Source organism: Oncorhynchus clarkii, chromosome 12 (genome assembly GCF_045791955.1).
Source record: "Oncorhynchus clarkii lewisi isolate Uvic-CL-2024 chromosome 12, UVic_Ocla_1.0, whole genome shotgun sequence".
NCBI classification, from domain to species: domain Eukaryota; kingdom Metazoa; phylum Chordata; class Actinopteri; order Salmoniformes; family Salmonidae; genus Oncorhynchus; species Oncorhynchus clarkii.
In genome coordinates, this window is record NC_092158.1 from 88596789 (window position 1) to 88613867 (window position 17079).

Here is a 17079-nt window from a genome sequence, read left to right on the forward strand (position 1 = left end):
TGTAAGAGCCGTCAGACCTGACTGTAGAATTAGAATGAGGAGTTCTGAGAGCCGTCAGATCTGACTGTAGAATTAGAATGAGGAGTTCTGAGAGCCGTCTGACCTGACTGTAGGATTAGAATGAGGAGTTCTGAGAGCCGTCAGACCTGACTGTAGAATTAGAATGAGGAGTTCTGAGAGCCGTCAGACCTGACTGTAGAATTAGAATGAGGAGTTCTGAGAGCCGTCAGACCTGACTGTAGAATTACAATGAGGAGTTCTGAGAGTCGTCAGACCTGACTGTAGAATTAGAATGAGGAGTTCTGAGAGCCGTCAGACCTGACTGTAGAATTAGAATGAGGAGTTCTGAGAGCCGTCAGACCTGACTGTAGAATTAGAATGAGGAGTTCTGAGAGCCGTCAGACCTGACTGTAGAATTAGAATGAGGAGTTCTGAGAGCCGTCAGACCTGACTCTAGAATTAGAATGAGGAGTTCTGAGAGCCGTCAGACCTGACTGTAGAATTAGAATGAGGAGTTGTAAGAGCCGTCAGACCTGACTGTAGAATTAGAATGAGGAGTTCTGAGAGCCGTCTGACCTGACTGTAGAATTAGAATGAGGAGTTCTGAGAGCCGTCAGACCTGACTGTAGAATTAGAATGAGGAGTTGTAAGTCTGACCTGACTGTAGAATTAGAATGAGGAGTTCTGAGAGCCGTCAGACGTGACTGTAGAATTAGAATGAGAAGTTGTAAGAGCCGTCAGACCTGACTGTAGAATTAGAATGAGGAGTTCTGAGAGCCGTCTGACCTGACTGTAGAATTAGAATGAGGAGTTCTGAGAGCCGTCTGACCTGACTGTAGAATTAGAATGAGGAGTTCTGAGAGCCGTCAGACCTGACTGTAGAATTAGAATGAGGAGTTGTAAGAGCCGTCAGACCTGACTGTAGAATCAGAATGAGGAGTTCTGAGAGCCGTCAGACCTGACTGTAGAATTAGAATGAGGAGTTGTAAGAGCCGTCAGACCTGACTGTAGAATTAGAATGAGGAGTTGTAAGAGCCGTCAGACCTGACTGTAGAATTAGAATGAGGAGTTGTAAGAGCCGTCAGACCTGACTGTAGAATTAGAATGAGGAGTTCTGAGAGCCGTCAGACCTGACTGTAGAATTAGAATGAGGAGTTGTAAGAGCCGTCAGACCTGACTGTAGAATTAGAATGAGGAGTTGTAAGAGCCGTCAGACCTGACTGTAGAATTAGAATGAGGAGTTCTGAGAGCCGTCTGACCTGACTGTAGAATTAGAATGAGGAGTTCTGAGAGCCGTCAGACCTGACTGTAGAATTAGAATGAGGAGTTCTGAGAGCCGTCTGACCTGACTGTAGAATTAGAATGAGGAGTTCTGAGAGCCGTCTGACCTGACTGTAGAATTAGAATGAGGAGTTCTGAGAGCCGTCAGACCTGACTGTAGAATTAGAATGAGGAGTTCTGAGAGCCGTCAGACCTGACTGTAGAATTAGAATGAGGAGTTCTGAGAGCCGTCAGACCTGACTGTAGAATTAGAATGAGGAGTTATGAGAGCCGTCTGACCTGACTGTAGAATTAGAATGAGGAGTTATGAGAGCCGTCTGACCTGACTGTAGAATTAGAATGAGGAGTTCTGAGAGCCGTCTGACCTGACTGTAGAATTAGAATGAGGAGTTCTGAGAGCCGTCAGACCTGACTGTAGAATTAGAATGAGGAGTTCTGAGAGCCGTCAGACCTGACTGTAGAATTAGAATGAGGAGTTCTGAGAGCCGTCAGACCTGACTGTAGAATTAGAATGAGGAGTTCTGAGAGCCGTCTGACCTGACTGTAGAATTAGAATGAGGAGTTCTGAGAGCCGTCAGACCTGACTGTAGAATTAGAATGAGCAGTTCTGAGAGCCGTCTGACCTGACTGTAGAATTAGAATGAGGAGTTCTGAGAGCCGTCAGACCTGACTGTAGAATTAGAATGAGGAGTTCTGAGAGCCGTCAGACCTGACTGTAGAATTAGAATGAGGAGTTCTGAGAGCCGTCAGACCTGACTGTAGAATTAGAATGAGGAGTTCTGAGAGCCGTCAGACCTGACTGTAGAATTAGAATGAGGAGTTCTGAGAGCCGTCAGACCTGACTGTAGAATTAGAATGAGGAGTTCTGAGAGCCGTCAGACCTGACTGTAGAATTAGAATGAGGAGTTCTGAGAGCCGTCTGACCTGACTGTAGAATTAGAATGAGGAGTTCTGAGAGCCGTCAGACCTGACTGTAGAATTAGAATGAGGAGTTCTGAGAGCCGTCAGACCTGACTGTAGAATTAGAATGAGGAGTTCTGAGAGCCGTCAGACCTGACTGTAGAATTAGAATGAGGAGTTCTGAGAGCCGTCAGACCTGACTGTAGAATTAGAATGAGGAGTTCTGAGAGCCGTCTGACCTGACTGTAGAATTAGAATGAGGAGTTCTGAGAGCCGTCAGACCTGACTGTAGAATTAGAATGAGGAGTTCTGAGAGCCGTCAGACCTGACTGTAGAATTAGAATGAGGAGTTCTGAGAGCCGTCAGACCTGACTGTAGAATTAGAATGAGGAGTTCTGAGAGCCGTCAGACCTGACTGTAGAATTAGAATGAGGAGTTCTGAGAGCCGTCAGACCTGACTGTAGAATTAGAATGAGGAGTTCTGAGAGCCGTCAGACCTGACTGTAGAATTAGAATGAGGAGTTCTGAGAGCCGTCAGACCTGACTGTAGAATTAGAATGAGGAGTTCTGAGAGCCGTCAGACCTGACTGTAGAATTAGAATGACGAGTTCTGAGAGCCGTCAGACCTGACTGTAGAATTAGAATGAGGAGTTCTGAGAGCCGTCTGACCTGACTGTAGAATTAGAATGAGGAGTTCTGAGAGCCGTCAGACCTGACTGTAGAATTAGAATGAGGAGTTCTGAGAGCCGTCAGACCTGACTGTAGAATTAGAATGAGGAGTTCTGAGAGCCGTCAGACCTGACTGTAGAATTAGAATGAGGAGTTCTGAGAGCCGTCTGACCTGACTGTAGAATTAGAATGAGGAGTTCTGAGAGCCGTCTGACCTGACTGTAGAATTAGAATGAGGAGTTCTGAGAGCCGTCAGACCTGACTGTAGAATTAGAATGAGGAGTTCTGAGAGCCGTCAGACCTGACTGTAGAATTAGAATGAGGAGTTCTGAGAGCCGTCTGACCTGACTGTAGAATTAGAATGAGGAGTTCTGAGAGCCGTCAGACCTCTGCTACACCTTGGTGGCTGGTGTATATATTCCTGGGTGGTGTATATCTACACTACCAGTCAAACGTTTAAAAACACATCTACTCATTCAAGGGTTTTGCTTCATTTGTACTATTTTCAATATTGTAGAATATTTTTTGTCCATTAAAATAACATCAAATTGATCAGAAATACAGTGTAGACATTGTTAATGCTGTAAATTAGTATTGTTGCTGGAAACAATTTTTTATGGAATATCTACACAGGCCCATTATCAGCAACCATTTCTCCTGTGTTCCAATGGCACGTTGTGTTAGCTAATCCAAGTGTATCATTTTAAAAGTCTAATTGATCACTAGAAAACCCTTTTGCAATTATGTTAGCTGAAAACTGTTGTCCTGATTAAAGAAGCAATAAAACTGGCCTTCTTTTGACTAGTTGAGTGTCTGGAGCATCAACATTTATGGGTTTGATTACAGGCTTGAAAGAGACTCAATCAGGGACATGTTAAAAATGTCAGTGAAGATACCTGCCAGTTTGTCAGCACATGCCCGGAGCACACGTCCTGGTAATCAGTGATTTAGCTCGTCTGGTAGGCTCGTGTCACTGGGCAGCTCGTGGCTGTGCTTCCCTTTGTAGTCTGTAATAGTTTGCAAGCCCTGCCACATAAGACGAGCGTCAGAGCCGGTGTAGTATGATTCAATCTTAGCCCTGTATTGACGCATTGCCTGTTTGATGGTTAGTCGAAGGGCATAGCAGGATTTCTTATAAGCTTCCGGGTTAGAGTTTCGCACCTTGAAAACGGCAAAAGCGGCCCTTCTTCTCAGTGTGAATGTTGCCTGTAATCCATGGCTTCTGGTTGGGGTATGTACGTACAGTCACTGTGGTGACAACGTCCTCGATGCACTTATTGTTAAAGCCAGTGACTGATGTGGTGTACTCCTCAATGCCATCGGAAGAATCCCGGAACATATTCCAGTCTGTGATAACAAAACAGTCCTGTAGTTTAGCATCTGCTTCATCTGACCACTTTTTTATAGATCTAGTCACTGGTGCTTCCTGCTTTAATTTTAGCTTTACCAAATAGAGGGCGAGGGAGAGCTTTGTACGCGTCTCTGTTCTGTGGAGTACAGGTGATCTAGAATGTTTTTCCCTCTGGTTGCACATTTAACATGTTGATGTGGTAGAACTGATTTAAGTTTCCCTGCATTAAAGTCTCCAGCCACTAGGAGCGCCGCCTCTGGATGAGGGGTTTCCTGTTAGCTTATTTCCTTATACAGCTGTCTGAGTGCGGTCTTAGTGTCAGCATCTGTCTGTGGTGGTAAATAAAGAGCCATGAAAAGTATAGCTGAAAACTCTCTAGGCAAGTAGTGTGGCCTGCAATTTATCACAATATACTCTACCTCAGACGAGCAATATTCAGAGACTTCCTCAGATTTCGTACACCTGCTGTTTACAAATATGCACAGACCCCCCCCTCGTCTTACCGTAGTGTGCCGTTCTATAATGCCCCTGCATCCCGCTAGCTGAATATCCATGTTGTCAATCAGCCACGATTCCGTGAAATAGAGGATATTACAGTTTATGTCCCGTTGGTAGGATATTCATGATCGTACCTCGTCTAATTTATTGTCCAATGATTGCATGTTGGCGAGTAATATTGACGCTAAACGCAGCTTTCCCACTCGCCTTCTGCGGGTCCTCCCGAGGCATCCCGCTCTGTCCCCCCTGTACCTGCGTTTCTTCCTCTTGCAAATAACTGGGATGTTGGCCCTATCGGGTGTTTGGAGAATGTTTTCTTCAACAAGCAGGACGCACAGGACAATCTTGGTCTAATCCGAGGTGAGTGATCACTGTCCTGATATCCAGAAGTTCTTTGTCTAGTCCGAGGTAGTGATCGCTGTCCTGATATCCAGAAGCTCTTTGTCTAGTCCGAGGTAGTGATCGCTGTCCTGATATCCAGAAGCTCTTTGTCTAGTCCGAGGTAGTGATCGCTGTCCTGATATCCAGAAGCTCTTTGTCTAGTCCGAGGTAGTGATCGCTGTCCTGATATCCAGAAGCTCTTTGTCTAGTCCGAGGTAGTGATCACTGTCCTGATATCCAGAAACTATTTTTGCCGTAAGATACGGTGACAGAAACATTATATACAAAATAAGTTACAAATAACGTGAAAAAAAAACATAATAGCACAATTGGTTGGGCGCCTGTAAAACTGCTGCCATTTCTTCCAGTGCAATAAAACTGGTTGTCTATCACGACCTCCATGTACAGATTCAGTACAGCCACGTTGACAGTAGGACCCTCTTCCATCCTCCCCAAGGCCCCAGCTGAGTTCACCCAACACTCAGAGCAGCAGACTAACAAACAGCCGTCACATCAGATCTGTGTTCATCCATCCAGCCACCGCTGGCAGGAGGTAGGACAAAGAGATTCCCAGTCCTGGTCTCCATGACTGCCTGCTCCTTCAACCCCTCCCCCATTACTGATCCTCCAGCCACCGCTGGCAGGAGGTAGGACAAAGAGATTCCCAGTCCTGGTCTCCATGACTGCCTGCTCCTTCAACCCCTCCCCCATTACTGATCCTCCAGCCACCGCTGGCAGGAGGTAGGACAAAGAGATTCCCAGTCCTGGTCTCCATGACTGCCTGCTCCTTCAACCCCTCCCCCAGTACTGATCCTCCAGCCACCGCCGACAGGAGGTAGGACAAAGAGATTCCCAGTCCTGGTCTCCATGACTGCCTGCTCCTTCAACCCCTCCCCCAGTACTGATCCTCCAGCCACCGCTGGCAGGAGGTAGGACAAAGAGATTCCCAGTCCTGGTCTCCATGACTGCCTGCTCCTTCAACCCCTCCCCCAGTACTGATCCTCCAGCCACCGCTGGCAGGAGGTAGGACAAAGAGATTCCCAGTCCTGGTCTCCATGACTGCCTGCTCCTTCAACCCCTCCCCCAGTACTGATCCTCCAGAATCATCGTTATTAGACAACTACATTTACATGTACCAGGAATTTGATCTGTTGAAATGGTGCGGATCACAGACAGACCGAACACATGGACAAAAGTACTGTCCTCCTCCTTCTGGTCCTTCCCCTGTCCTCCTCCCTCTGGTCCTCCCCCAGGGCCTGTCCTCCTCCCTCTGGTCCTCCCCCAGGGCCTGTCCTCCTCCCCCAGGGCCTGTCCTCCTCCCCCAGGGCCTCCCCCAGGGCCTGTCCTCCTCCCTCTGGTCCTCCCCCAGGGCCTGTCCTCTTCCCCCAGGGCCTCCCCCAGGGCCTGTCCTCCTCCCTCTGGTCCTCCCCCAGGGCCTGTCCTCCTCCCTCTGGTCCTCCCCCAGGGCCTGTCCTCCTCCCTCTGGTCCTCCCCCAGGGCCTGTCCTCCTCCCTCTGGTCCTCCCCCAGGGCCTGTCCTCCTCCCTCTGGTCCTCCCCCAGGGCCTGTCCTCCTCCCTCTGGTCCTCCCCCAGGGCCTGTCCTCCTCCCTCTGGTCCTCCCCCAGGGCCTGTCCTCCTCCCTCTGGTCCTCCCCCAGGGCCTGTCCTCCTCCCTCTGGTCCATGGTCCAGCCCAAGTCAACACCAACACTTTTAGTATGTCAGCTGAGACATGTACAGAACATGTAACTGTCTGAGTGGCTGACAAGGGGATGCTACTCTTCAAGAACGAATAAAATCAAATGAAGACATCAGGGTCGAAACATTGACGACGAAGCACCTGGGAGAATAGGCTGCGTTTATACCAGGCAGACCTATTCTGATCCTTCACCAAATTATTGGCAAAAGATCTGATCCGATTGGTCAAAAGACAAATTAGTGGGGGGGGGGAATCTGAATTGAACTGCCTGTGTAAAAGCACAGCCTTAGAGACGTTGTTTACCTTTTGTAGAATATATTCTTTGATCCCGTAAAGCATCTGCTTCAAAACACGACAGGTGAATACAATCGGTCAGAAAGCAAACACAGCAACATGACTCTGAAACATACCAGACAGGTGGAGTAATGATGGTCAGCTTGTATTTTATTACAAAATAGAGCAGTTATTTGGGAGAGTAAGGAGAGCGTGTAACCATACATTATTCATACAAAGACAAAGAATAGCAAGAGATAATATACAGCTTCAAAACAAATATAGGGATATACGTAGGAAATAGCAACAGAATCCTCCATTTTGCTTTGATTGCAGCCTCATGGTTTTAAACGTGGGTAAATGTGAATACGTGACTGTTAGTGTTAAAGTGGAGAGAGAGAACTGTGAATATAGCCTCGTCAACCAGACTACTATGACTATACTGTAACAAATCAATTCTATGTTTTTTTTAACATTTTCTTTTCTAGGAGATAAAATGTTGAAACAATGACAGTATTTATTTCTGTCTCGACTGAAATCAGAGAGGGAGCCTTTAACAACCGATAGAAAAAAGTACAACGATTAAATCAACAAAGAAGCAGAGCCAGAATATATGACCTTTACCTGGGTATCTACATTGATTAACCAATCAAAGGAAGGGGAAGGGGAAGGACCAGAAGTCTGGCAGGCTCTCATAACTCTGAGCTCCAGAACCAAAGTTATTTGTGATTACATTACTTGATGCTCATTGGTCAGTCTTAGGATTTGTCCAAAATGGCACCCTATTCCCGTTACAGTACACTACTTCTGGTCCCTAGTGCACTATATAGGGAATAGGGTGCCATTTGGGATGAATGGACCCGGGTTATTCCCTATGGATTATGGTAAAAAGTAGGTCACTATATAGGGAATAGGGTGCCATTTGGGATGAATGGACCCGGGTTATTCCCTATGGATTATGGTAAAAAGTAGGTCACTATATAGGGAATAGGGTGCCATTTGGGATGAATGGACCCGGGTTATTCCCTATGGATTATGGTAAAAAGTAGGTCACTATATAGGGAATAGGGTGCCATTTGGGATGAATGGACCCGGGTTATTCCCTATGGATTATGGTAAAAAGTAGGTCACTATATAGGGAATAGGGTGCCATTTGGGATGAATGGACCCGGGTTATTCCCTATGGATTATGGTAAAAAGTAGGTCACTATATAGGGAATAGGGTGCCATTTGGGATGAATGGACCCGGGTTATTCCCTATGGATTATGGTAAAAAGTAGGTCACCATATAGGGAAAAGGGTGCCATTTGGGATGAATGGACCCGGGTTATTCCCTATGGATTATGGTAAAAAGTAGGTCAGTATATAGGAAATATGTTGCGATTTGGGACGTAGACTGAGTTATGACTGAGAATTAATATAGACGTCACTATTAAGATACCTGGAATAAGGTCTGTTCACTGGCATATTCACTCACTGCTGCCCACACTAGAAAAATGACCAATCTCACACAGGGTAAAAAAAAGGAACAGTCAGCCACCTTAATGCATCCCTGTACAGATAAGATACCTGTGAAGAAGTCGTCTTCTTCAATAATGCTTTTCTTTCTGAAGCCAGACACACATATTTATACACAGGGGCGAATCTTTGGTTTTAGAAGTTGGGGAGGACATATCAAAAACAAAATGTATCCAGTCAGATAAACACTCCAAACAGCCTACCCAACCTCGGAGGCGTCTGCATGGTCCTAAAGCACACCGTTGCCTCGTTTAGTATCACGTTCCAATGATAAAACTGGGACAAAAATACAATTTCCGAATGTCCCCCCCTGTTCCCAGTGAAAGTTGCGCCCCTGTTTATACACGTCTTTCATTAACACTTTGTGTAATTAAATAGTAATTTTAACAGATATTCTCTGTCTGTATGTCCAGACACAAAGCATCATCAACATGTTACAGACCACAACACAGTTAGCGTCTGGTTTAAACACAGCAGAGCTTGCTGATGCGTCGGTGTGGTTCAACAACAACAACATTTAAATGGAGAGATTCTACCTAAACGTCTCCAATAACAACACAAAGGTTAATTTTCTATTGTAAAACATTTTGCTACGGTGTGCCCTAATGAACACTAAAAAGGTCCAGTTCAATAGTGAGACAGCTGGACTGTCCTAGTGAGGGCCCTAGAGGTGAGTGAGAACAGCATCCCAAATGGCACCCTATCTTGGACCCGGGCCTACAGGGCCCAATGTAGGGAACAGGGTGCCATTTGGAATGCAACGGACATGTTGATGCAGTCAGGCCAGGTGCACTACACTACTGCAGCTATGAACAGTTTCTACCTCTCTTTTTAAGTGGGGAAGGAAGGAAGTGGTTAGCTGTTATTATCAGACACTCTGTAGCCTGTTAGCTCTGACATGATTGTAGAACCTGACTGACACACACTTGCAGAAGGATTTTCATTGCAGAGAAATATGGACAAATCATAGGCAAATAGAAGCAGAGAATTTGCATCCGAATTTCACAAAACGGATCTAACCTGATCTGCAGGTGGAGAAAGAGGAACACACACACACACACACCTCTCCCCTCTTCAGTTTGGTGTACACACACTTCTCTCTGCTCTAAACGTCCTGCTGTAACCAGTGTTTGATAATCGCCACAAGGTCCTATGCTTCCATCTGTCTGCTTTACGACCCTGCTAACGCTAGTTAACCAACAGCATCAGGCTGGGAGAGTTAAGGCTAAACTCTCAACGCTAGGTAAACAGAGGAAAATCTCCTTCCGCCCACAGTCCACTTTATTACAGGAAATGACAAGAGGTTGAGGCACAAACACCAACAGACAAATAGGTTACTTTGTCACAGCAATGAACATGTGTACCATGTCACAGTAATGAACGTGTGTACCATGTCACAGTAATGAACGTGTGTAACATGACACTGATAATGTGAGGAAAATGTCAGTTAGAATGTGAAACAGAACTGGTGTTGATGTAACAATGAACTAACTAGATGATTATATCGTTCTGACAGCTAGCAGGCGCTAGTCAAGATGCTACTGCTAGCAGGCTCTAGTCAAGATGCTACAGCTAGCAGGCTCTAGTCAAGGTACTACAGCTAGCAGGCTCTAGTCAAGATGCTACAGCTAGCAGGCTCTAGTCAAGATGCTACAGCTAGCAGGCTCTAGTCAAGATGCTACAGCTAGCAGGCTCTAGTCAAGATGCTACAGCTAGCAGGCTCTAGTCAAGATGCTACAGCTAGCAGGCTCTAGTCAAGATGCTACAGCTAGCAGGCTCTAGTCAAGATGCTACAGCTAGCAGGCTCTAGTCACAATGTTGTTATAGGCAGCAGGCTCTAGTCACAATGTTGTTATAGCTAGCAGGCTCTAGTCACGATGCTGTTATAGCTAGCAGGCTCTAGCCACGATGCTATAGCTAGCAGGCTCTAGTCACGATGCTATAGCTAGCAGGCTCTAGTCACGATGCTATAGCTAGCAGGCTCTAGTCACGATGCTATAGCTAGCAGGCTCTAGTCACAATGCTATAGGTAGCAGGCTCGAGTCTTGATGTTATAGGTAGCAGGCTCGAGTCTTGATGTTATAGGTAGCAGGCTCGAGTCACGATGTTATAGGGAGCAGGCTCCAGTCACGATGTTATAGGGAGCAGGCTCTAGTCAAGATGCTATACATTACTGTTCAAAAGTTTGATGGAATATCTACATAGGCGTACAGAGGCCCATTATCAACAACTATCACTCCTGTGTTCCAATGGTACGTTTTGTTAACTACTTCAGGTTTATAATTTTAAAAAGTCTAATTGATCATTAGAAAAGCCTTTTGCAATTATGTTAGCACAGCTGAAAACTGTTGTCCTGATTTAAAGAAGCAATAAAACTGGCCTTCTAGGCTAGTTGAGTATCTGGAGCATCTGCACTTGTGGGTTCGATTACAGGCTCAAAATGGCCAGAAACAAAGGACTTTCTTCTGAAACTCGACAGTCTATTCTTGTTTTGAGAAATGAAGCATGGCTCTCCATGAAGGCCATGCGAGAAATTGCCAAGAAACTGAAGATCTCGTACAACGCTGTGTACTACTTCCTTCACAGAACAGTGCAAACTGACCCTAACCAGAATAGGAGTGGGAGGCCCCGGTGCACAACTGAGCAAGGGGACAAGTACATTAGAGTGTTTAGTCTGAGAAACAGATGCCTCACACGTCCTCAACTGGCAGCTTCATTAAATAGTACCCGCAAAACACCAGTCTCAACATCAACAGTGAAGAGGCGACTCCGGGATGCTGGCCTTCTAGGCAGAGTTGCAAAGAAAAAGCCATCTCTCAAACTGGCCAATAAAAAGAAAAGATTAAGATTGGGAAAATAACAGACACTGGACAGAGGAAGATTTGAAAAAAGTGTTATGGACTAATCTGAGTTTGAGGTGTTCGGATCACAAAGAACATTCATGAAACGCAGAAAAAAATTAAAGATGCTGGAGGAGTGCTTGACGCCATCTGTCAAGCATGGTGGAGGCAATGGGATGGTCTGGGGGTGCTTTGGTGGTGGTAAAGTGGGAGATTTGTACAGGGTAAAAGGGATCTTGAAGAAGGAAGGTTCATCATTTTGCAACACCATGTCATACCCTGTGGACAGCACTTAATTGGAGCCAATTTCCTCCTACAACAGGACAATGACCCATAGCACAGCTCCAAACTATGCAAGAACTATTTAGGGAAGAAGCAGTCAGCTGGTATTCTGTCTATAGTGGAATGGCCAGCACAGTCACCAGATCTCTACCCTATTGAGCTGTTCTGGGAGCAGCTTGACCGTATGGTACGTAAGAAGTGCCCATCAAGCCAATCCAATTTGTGGGAGGTGCTTCAGGAAGCATGGGGTTACCTCAACAAATTAACAAATTGACAACTAGAATGCCAAAGGTCTGCAAGGCTGAAATTGCTGCAAATGGAGGATTCTTTGACGAAAGCAAAGTTTGAAGGACACTATTTTTTCAATTAAAATCATTATTTATAACCTTGACTATATTTCCTATTCATTTTGCAACTCAATTCAGGTATGTTTTCATGGAAAACAAGGACATTTCTAAGTGACCACAAACTTTTGAACAATAGTGTAGCTAGCAGGCTCTAGTCACAATATTGTAGCTAGCAGGCTCTAGTCTCAATATTGTAGCTAGCAGGCTCTAGTCTCAATATTGTAGCTAGCAGGCTCTAGTCTCAATATTGTAGCTAGCAGGCTCTAGTCACAATATTGTAGCTAGCAGGCTCTAGGCACAATATTGTAGCTAGCAGGCTCTAGGCACACTGTTGTAGCTAGCAGGCTCTAGGCACACTGTTGTAGCTAGCAGGCTCTAGTCACAATATTGTAGCTAGCAGGCTCTAGTCACAATGTTGTAGCTAGCAGGCTCTAGTCACAATATTGTAGCTAGCAGGCTCTAGTCACAATGCTACAGCTAGCAGGCTCTTGGCACAATGTTATAGCTAGAAGGCTCTAGTCACGATGTTATAGGTAGCAGGCTCTAGTAAAGATTCTCTACCAGGCTCTAGCATTGAAAAAGCCTCATCACAGCTGGTGGAGTGATACACACAACACAAGCCTTTTATTGTGACAGACAGGCAGCCAGGTCCCCATCACCGCGGTAACAGTAGATCTCTGTTCCGGCCAGACTACTTGATTACACCAACACAGTTCCACTTACCAGGCAGAGAGGAGCACAGAACAAGAGAGGAGCTACATCATATGAAATGGCACAGATTATCAAGGAAGAAAAGCCCTTATTATTATTATTATTATGACACAAGTAAAGGGAATGAATAGCACTGGACAGAGGCTTAATAAAGTCATGTTTATCAACATGTTATTTTCTTAAGGGTCTCTCCTAAATTCACGAGTTCACACACTTGGACTGCTCTTCCATGTGAGTTCTCTCAGTGTACAGACAGACAGAGAGTAGCTGTAATGTTGTGTGTGTGAGGGAGAAGTTAGCAAGCTGTTCTGTATGTAACAGATGGAGTTTCTATTCATCCAGAAGGAGCCAGTGTCCTACAGACTGTCTTCCCCTTTCTCCCTGAAGCAGGATCCCAGTCCACAGATCCCATGTCTACAGATCCCATGTCTACAGATCCCATGTCCACAGATCCCAGTCCACAGATCCCAGTCCACAGATGCCAGTCCACAGATCCTAGTCCACAGATCCCAGTCCACAGATCCCAGTCCACAGATCCCAGTCCACAGGACTAAGTCCAGATGTTTGTATTCTCACAGGAAGGACAGAGGGAGCAGTTTCTTCTTCTATTTAATTCAACACGTCATCCAGACTAGACAGAGGTGCTGCTGTACTACAACCCTTCTATCCAGACTAGACAGAGGAGGTGCTGTACTACAACCCTTCTATCCAGACTAGACAGAGGAGGTGCTGTACTACAACCCTTCTATCCAGACTAGACAGAGGTGGTGCTGTACTACAACCCTTCTATCCAGACTAGACAGAGGAGGTGCCGTACTACAACCCTTCTATCCAGACTAGACAGAGGAGGTGCCGTACTACAACCCTTCTATCCAGACTAGACAGAGGAGGTGCCGTACTACAACCCTTCTATCCAGACTAGACAGAGGAGGTGCCGTACTACAACCCTTCTATCCAGACTAGACAGAGGAGGTGCTGTACTACAACCCTTCTATCCAGACTAGACAAAGGAGGTGCTGTACTACAACCCTTCTATCCAGACTAGACAGAGGAGGTGCTGTACTACAACCCTTCTATCCAGACTAGACAGAGGAGGTGCTGTACTACAACCCTTCTATCCAGACTAGACAGAGGAGGTGCTGTACTACAACCCTTCTATCCAGACTAGACAGAGGAGGTGCTGTACTACAACCCTTCTATCCAGACTAGACAGAGGAGGTGCTGTACTACAACCCTTCTATCCAGACTAGACAGAGGAGGTGCTGTACTACAACCCCTCTATCCAGACTAGACAGAGGAGGTGTTGTACTACAACCCCTCTATCCAGACTAGACAGAGGTGCTGCACTTACAACCCTTCTATCCAGACTAGACAGAGGTGCTGTACTACAACCCTTCTATCCAGACTAGACAGAGGAGGTGTTGTACTACAACCCTTCTATCCAGACTAGACAGAGTACAGTTTCATCCACAATATTAGTTTGTTGTTGTATCAACACGTCATCCACTCTACCAGAGGAGGTACTGCTACTGCACTGTGATCCATATCCACCCAGTATAGACTGTACATCTCTGTCATAATATGGGCCTTTATAGAGTAGTTTCATCCACAGTAGTAATTCATTCATTCCTGTATCAACTCAACACGTCGTCCACAGCCTCATGTAAGCCATCCAGTCTATACATCTCTGTTGTGATGTGGGGCTTTATAGAGTTGACTTTATACAGTACTGAATCTATCCATCTGTACTCATCCATATCCATCTGTACTCATCCATATCCACTCAGTATAGAATCTATCCATCTGTACTCATCCATATCCACTCAGTATAGAATCTATCCATCTGTACTCATCCATATCCACTCAGTATAGAATCTATCCATCTGTATTAATCCACACTCATCCGCTCCATATATGGTTTGAGCTTGTACGTCTCGTTTCATACACGGATCTCATCATCCTCGTCCTCCAAGAAGGAAGAAAACTTTCCCAGCTCCTCTTCCTCAGGTGGTGCGCTGAAAGTGGCGCTGTTCGTATCTCCCCCGCGGAGCTGTCCGTCTGGTTTCTCCTGCTCCACGTGGGCGGAGCCAGAGGTGGAGCTGGACACAGAACAGGTATCTAATCGGTGCTGCAGGTGTTTAGGGCGGGGCTCTGGGGTGTACTCTGGGGTGTAGGGTGCACCCTCGTCCTCTCCCACCTCAGGTTCTACAGAGCTGGTTGGACTCACAGGTACAGGGACCACCTCCTCCTGCAGCTGCAGTAGCTCAGCTTCCGGTTCCTCTTCTTCTCCCTCCTCCTCTCCTCCCACCTCCCTCCCCATGAGTAGTGTAGGAGAGGCCCGTCCCTCACTGCTCTTCCCCTCCTCGTATCCCAGATCATCATCCTCCTTCTCCATCACCCCCAGGATGTCCCCCAACATGGAGGGCCCCAGGTCGATGTGGAACGACATGACCGACACCGCGTGCTTCATCCCCCCTCCGTAGTACCCGCGGCTGGGGCTTGGCAGGTCAGTCAGCTCCCCAAAGCTCCTCTCATCCAGCTCCAGAGATCGGGCCCCAGCAGCGGCCCCATTAGACGGCCTGGTACCTCCACCTCCATCCTGCTCATTCAGTTGTTTCAGTGGGCTGGACGAGAGGCTCTTCGGCACCCTGTGTCCTCCATCAACATGGTCACCGTTTTCATCATTGAGGAAGGGGAGAGACATGGCGTTCTTCACGAAGGTGGGCGAGCCACCGGGTGGCGCTAGCGAGCAGTCTCTCTGGTCCACTCTGGTGACAGACTGGGAGCGTTTGCTGCTGCGGAAGGTTCTGGATAAAAGCCCTGGGCGGGGGGAGTGGGGATGGGCCTGGGGTTCGGCCTGGTGGGGGGCCTCCCCGGAGTGGGTGGAGAGGAAAGAGGTGTCCCCGAAGGCGTCCCCGCTGCGACCCACGTGCATGGTGTGGCGGAAGTCCCCCAGGGGAGCGCTGATCATCTCCCGGGTCAGGTCCATCCGGGAGCGGCGCTGTTTGGTCTGGGACGAACCAGATACCAGCTGCTTTAGGATGGGCATGGTTGCTGGTTGAGGTCACACACCTCAGACACTCACAGAGTCTGTCACACAGACGCACAGTCAGTCAGTCAGTCAGTCAGTCAGTCAGTAGCCCAGAAGGACAGATCTCTCTCTTTGGGAAGTCTTCAAGGTAGATCCGTGTCACACTCATTGCAGTCCCCAGAAACAATAACACATGTCTTCAGTTCCAGGGTGGCTCAATCTGAAAAGAAAGGAGGGGAAAACAACATTAGATATATATGATCATGACAAGACATTGTTTCATACCATGTCATCGTATCATTGCTCTGAAACAAGAGTGGATAACAACGTGTTTTTGATCAAAACAAACTGATTTGACACCACTTTATAATGGACCAGTGGTCCAGTCCGGTCTCCTGATGCATCCCAAACACCCCTCTATAATGGACCAGTGGTACAGTCCAGTCTCCTGATGCATCCCAAACACCCCTTTATGATGGACCAGTGGTCCAGTCCGGTCTCCTGATGCATCCCAAACACCACTCTATAATGGACCAGTGGTCCAGTCCAGTCTCCTGATGCATCCCAAACACCCCTCTATAATTGGTGGTACAGTCTAGAAGTCGACCGATTAACTAGGGACGATTTTAAGTTTTCATAACAATCGTTAATCAGCGTTTTTGGACACCGATTACATTGCAATCCACGAGGAAACTGTGTGGAAGGCTGATCACCTGTTACGTAAGTCAGACAGGCAGCCAGGTCAAAAGGACCTTGTGGCTGCAAGGAACCAAGGTAAGTTGCTAGCTAGCATTAAACAGATCTTATAAAAAAAACAATCTTAACATAATCACTAGTTAACTACACATAGTTGATGACATCACTAGTTTAACTAGCTTGTCCTGTGTTGCATATAATCAGTGCGGTGCCTGTTAATTTATCATCGAATCAGTCTACTTCAACTTCGCTAAATGGGTGATAATTTAACAAAAGCGCATTGCCGAAAAAACAATCTTTGCACAAATGTACCTCACTATAAACATCAATGCCTTTCTTAAAATCAATACACAGAAGTATCTTTTTTAAAACCTGCATATTTAGATAAAATAAATTCATGTTAGCAGGCAATAATAACAAGGGAACTTCTCTTGCGTTCAGTACAGGCAGAGTCCTGGCTCGTTACAAACTGAACTAATTTGCCAGAAATTTACATAATTATGACATAACATTGAAGGTTGTACAGTGTTAAAGCAATATTTAAACTTAGGGGGTTGCCACCTGTTCGATAAAATACAGAATGGTTCCGTATTTCACTGGAAGA

The 17079-nt window shown here is 46.4% G+C and overlaps 1 protein-coding gene across 1 annotated transcript in view; it reads right to left on the reverse strand.

The window, feature by feature from the left end:
- Positions 1–7116: 7116 nt before the first annotated feature.
- The window catches only part of LOC139421598 (cdc42 effector protein 4-like), a 39957-nt gene continuing 29994 nt past the window's right edge, over positions 7117–17079 (reverse strand). The window contains exon 2 of the mRNA XM_071172650.1: positions 7117–15999. Coding sequence (XP_071028751.1) covers positions 14688–15797 — 1110 coding nt within the window. The 5' untranslated portion in view covers positions 15798–15999 and the 3' untranslated portion in view covers positions 7117–14687. The remainder of the gene's footprint in view (positions 16000–17079) is intronic.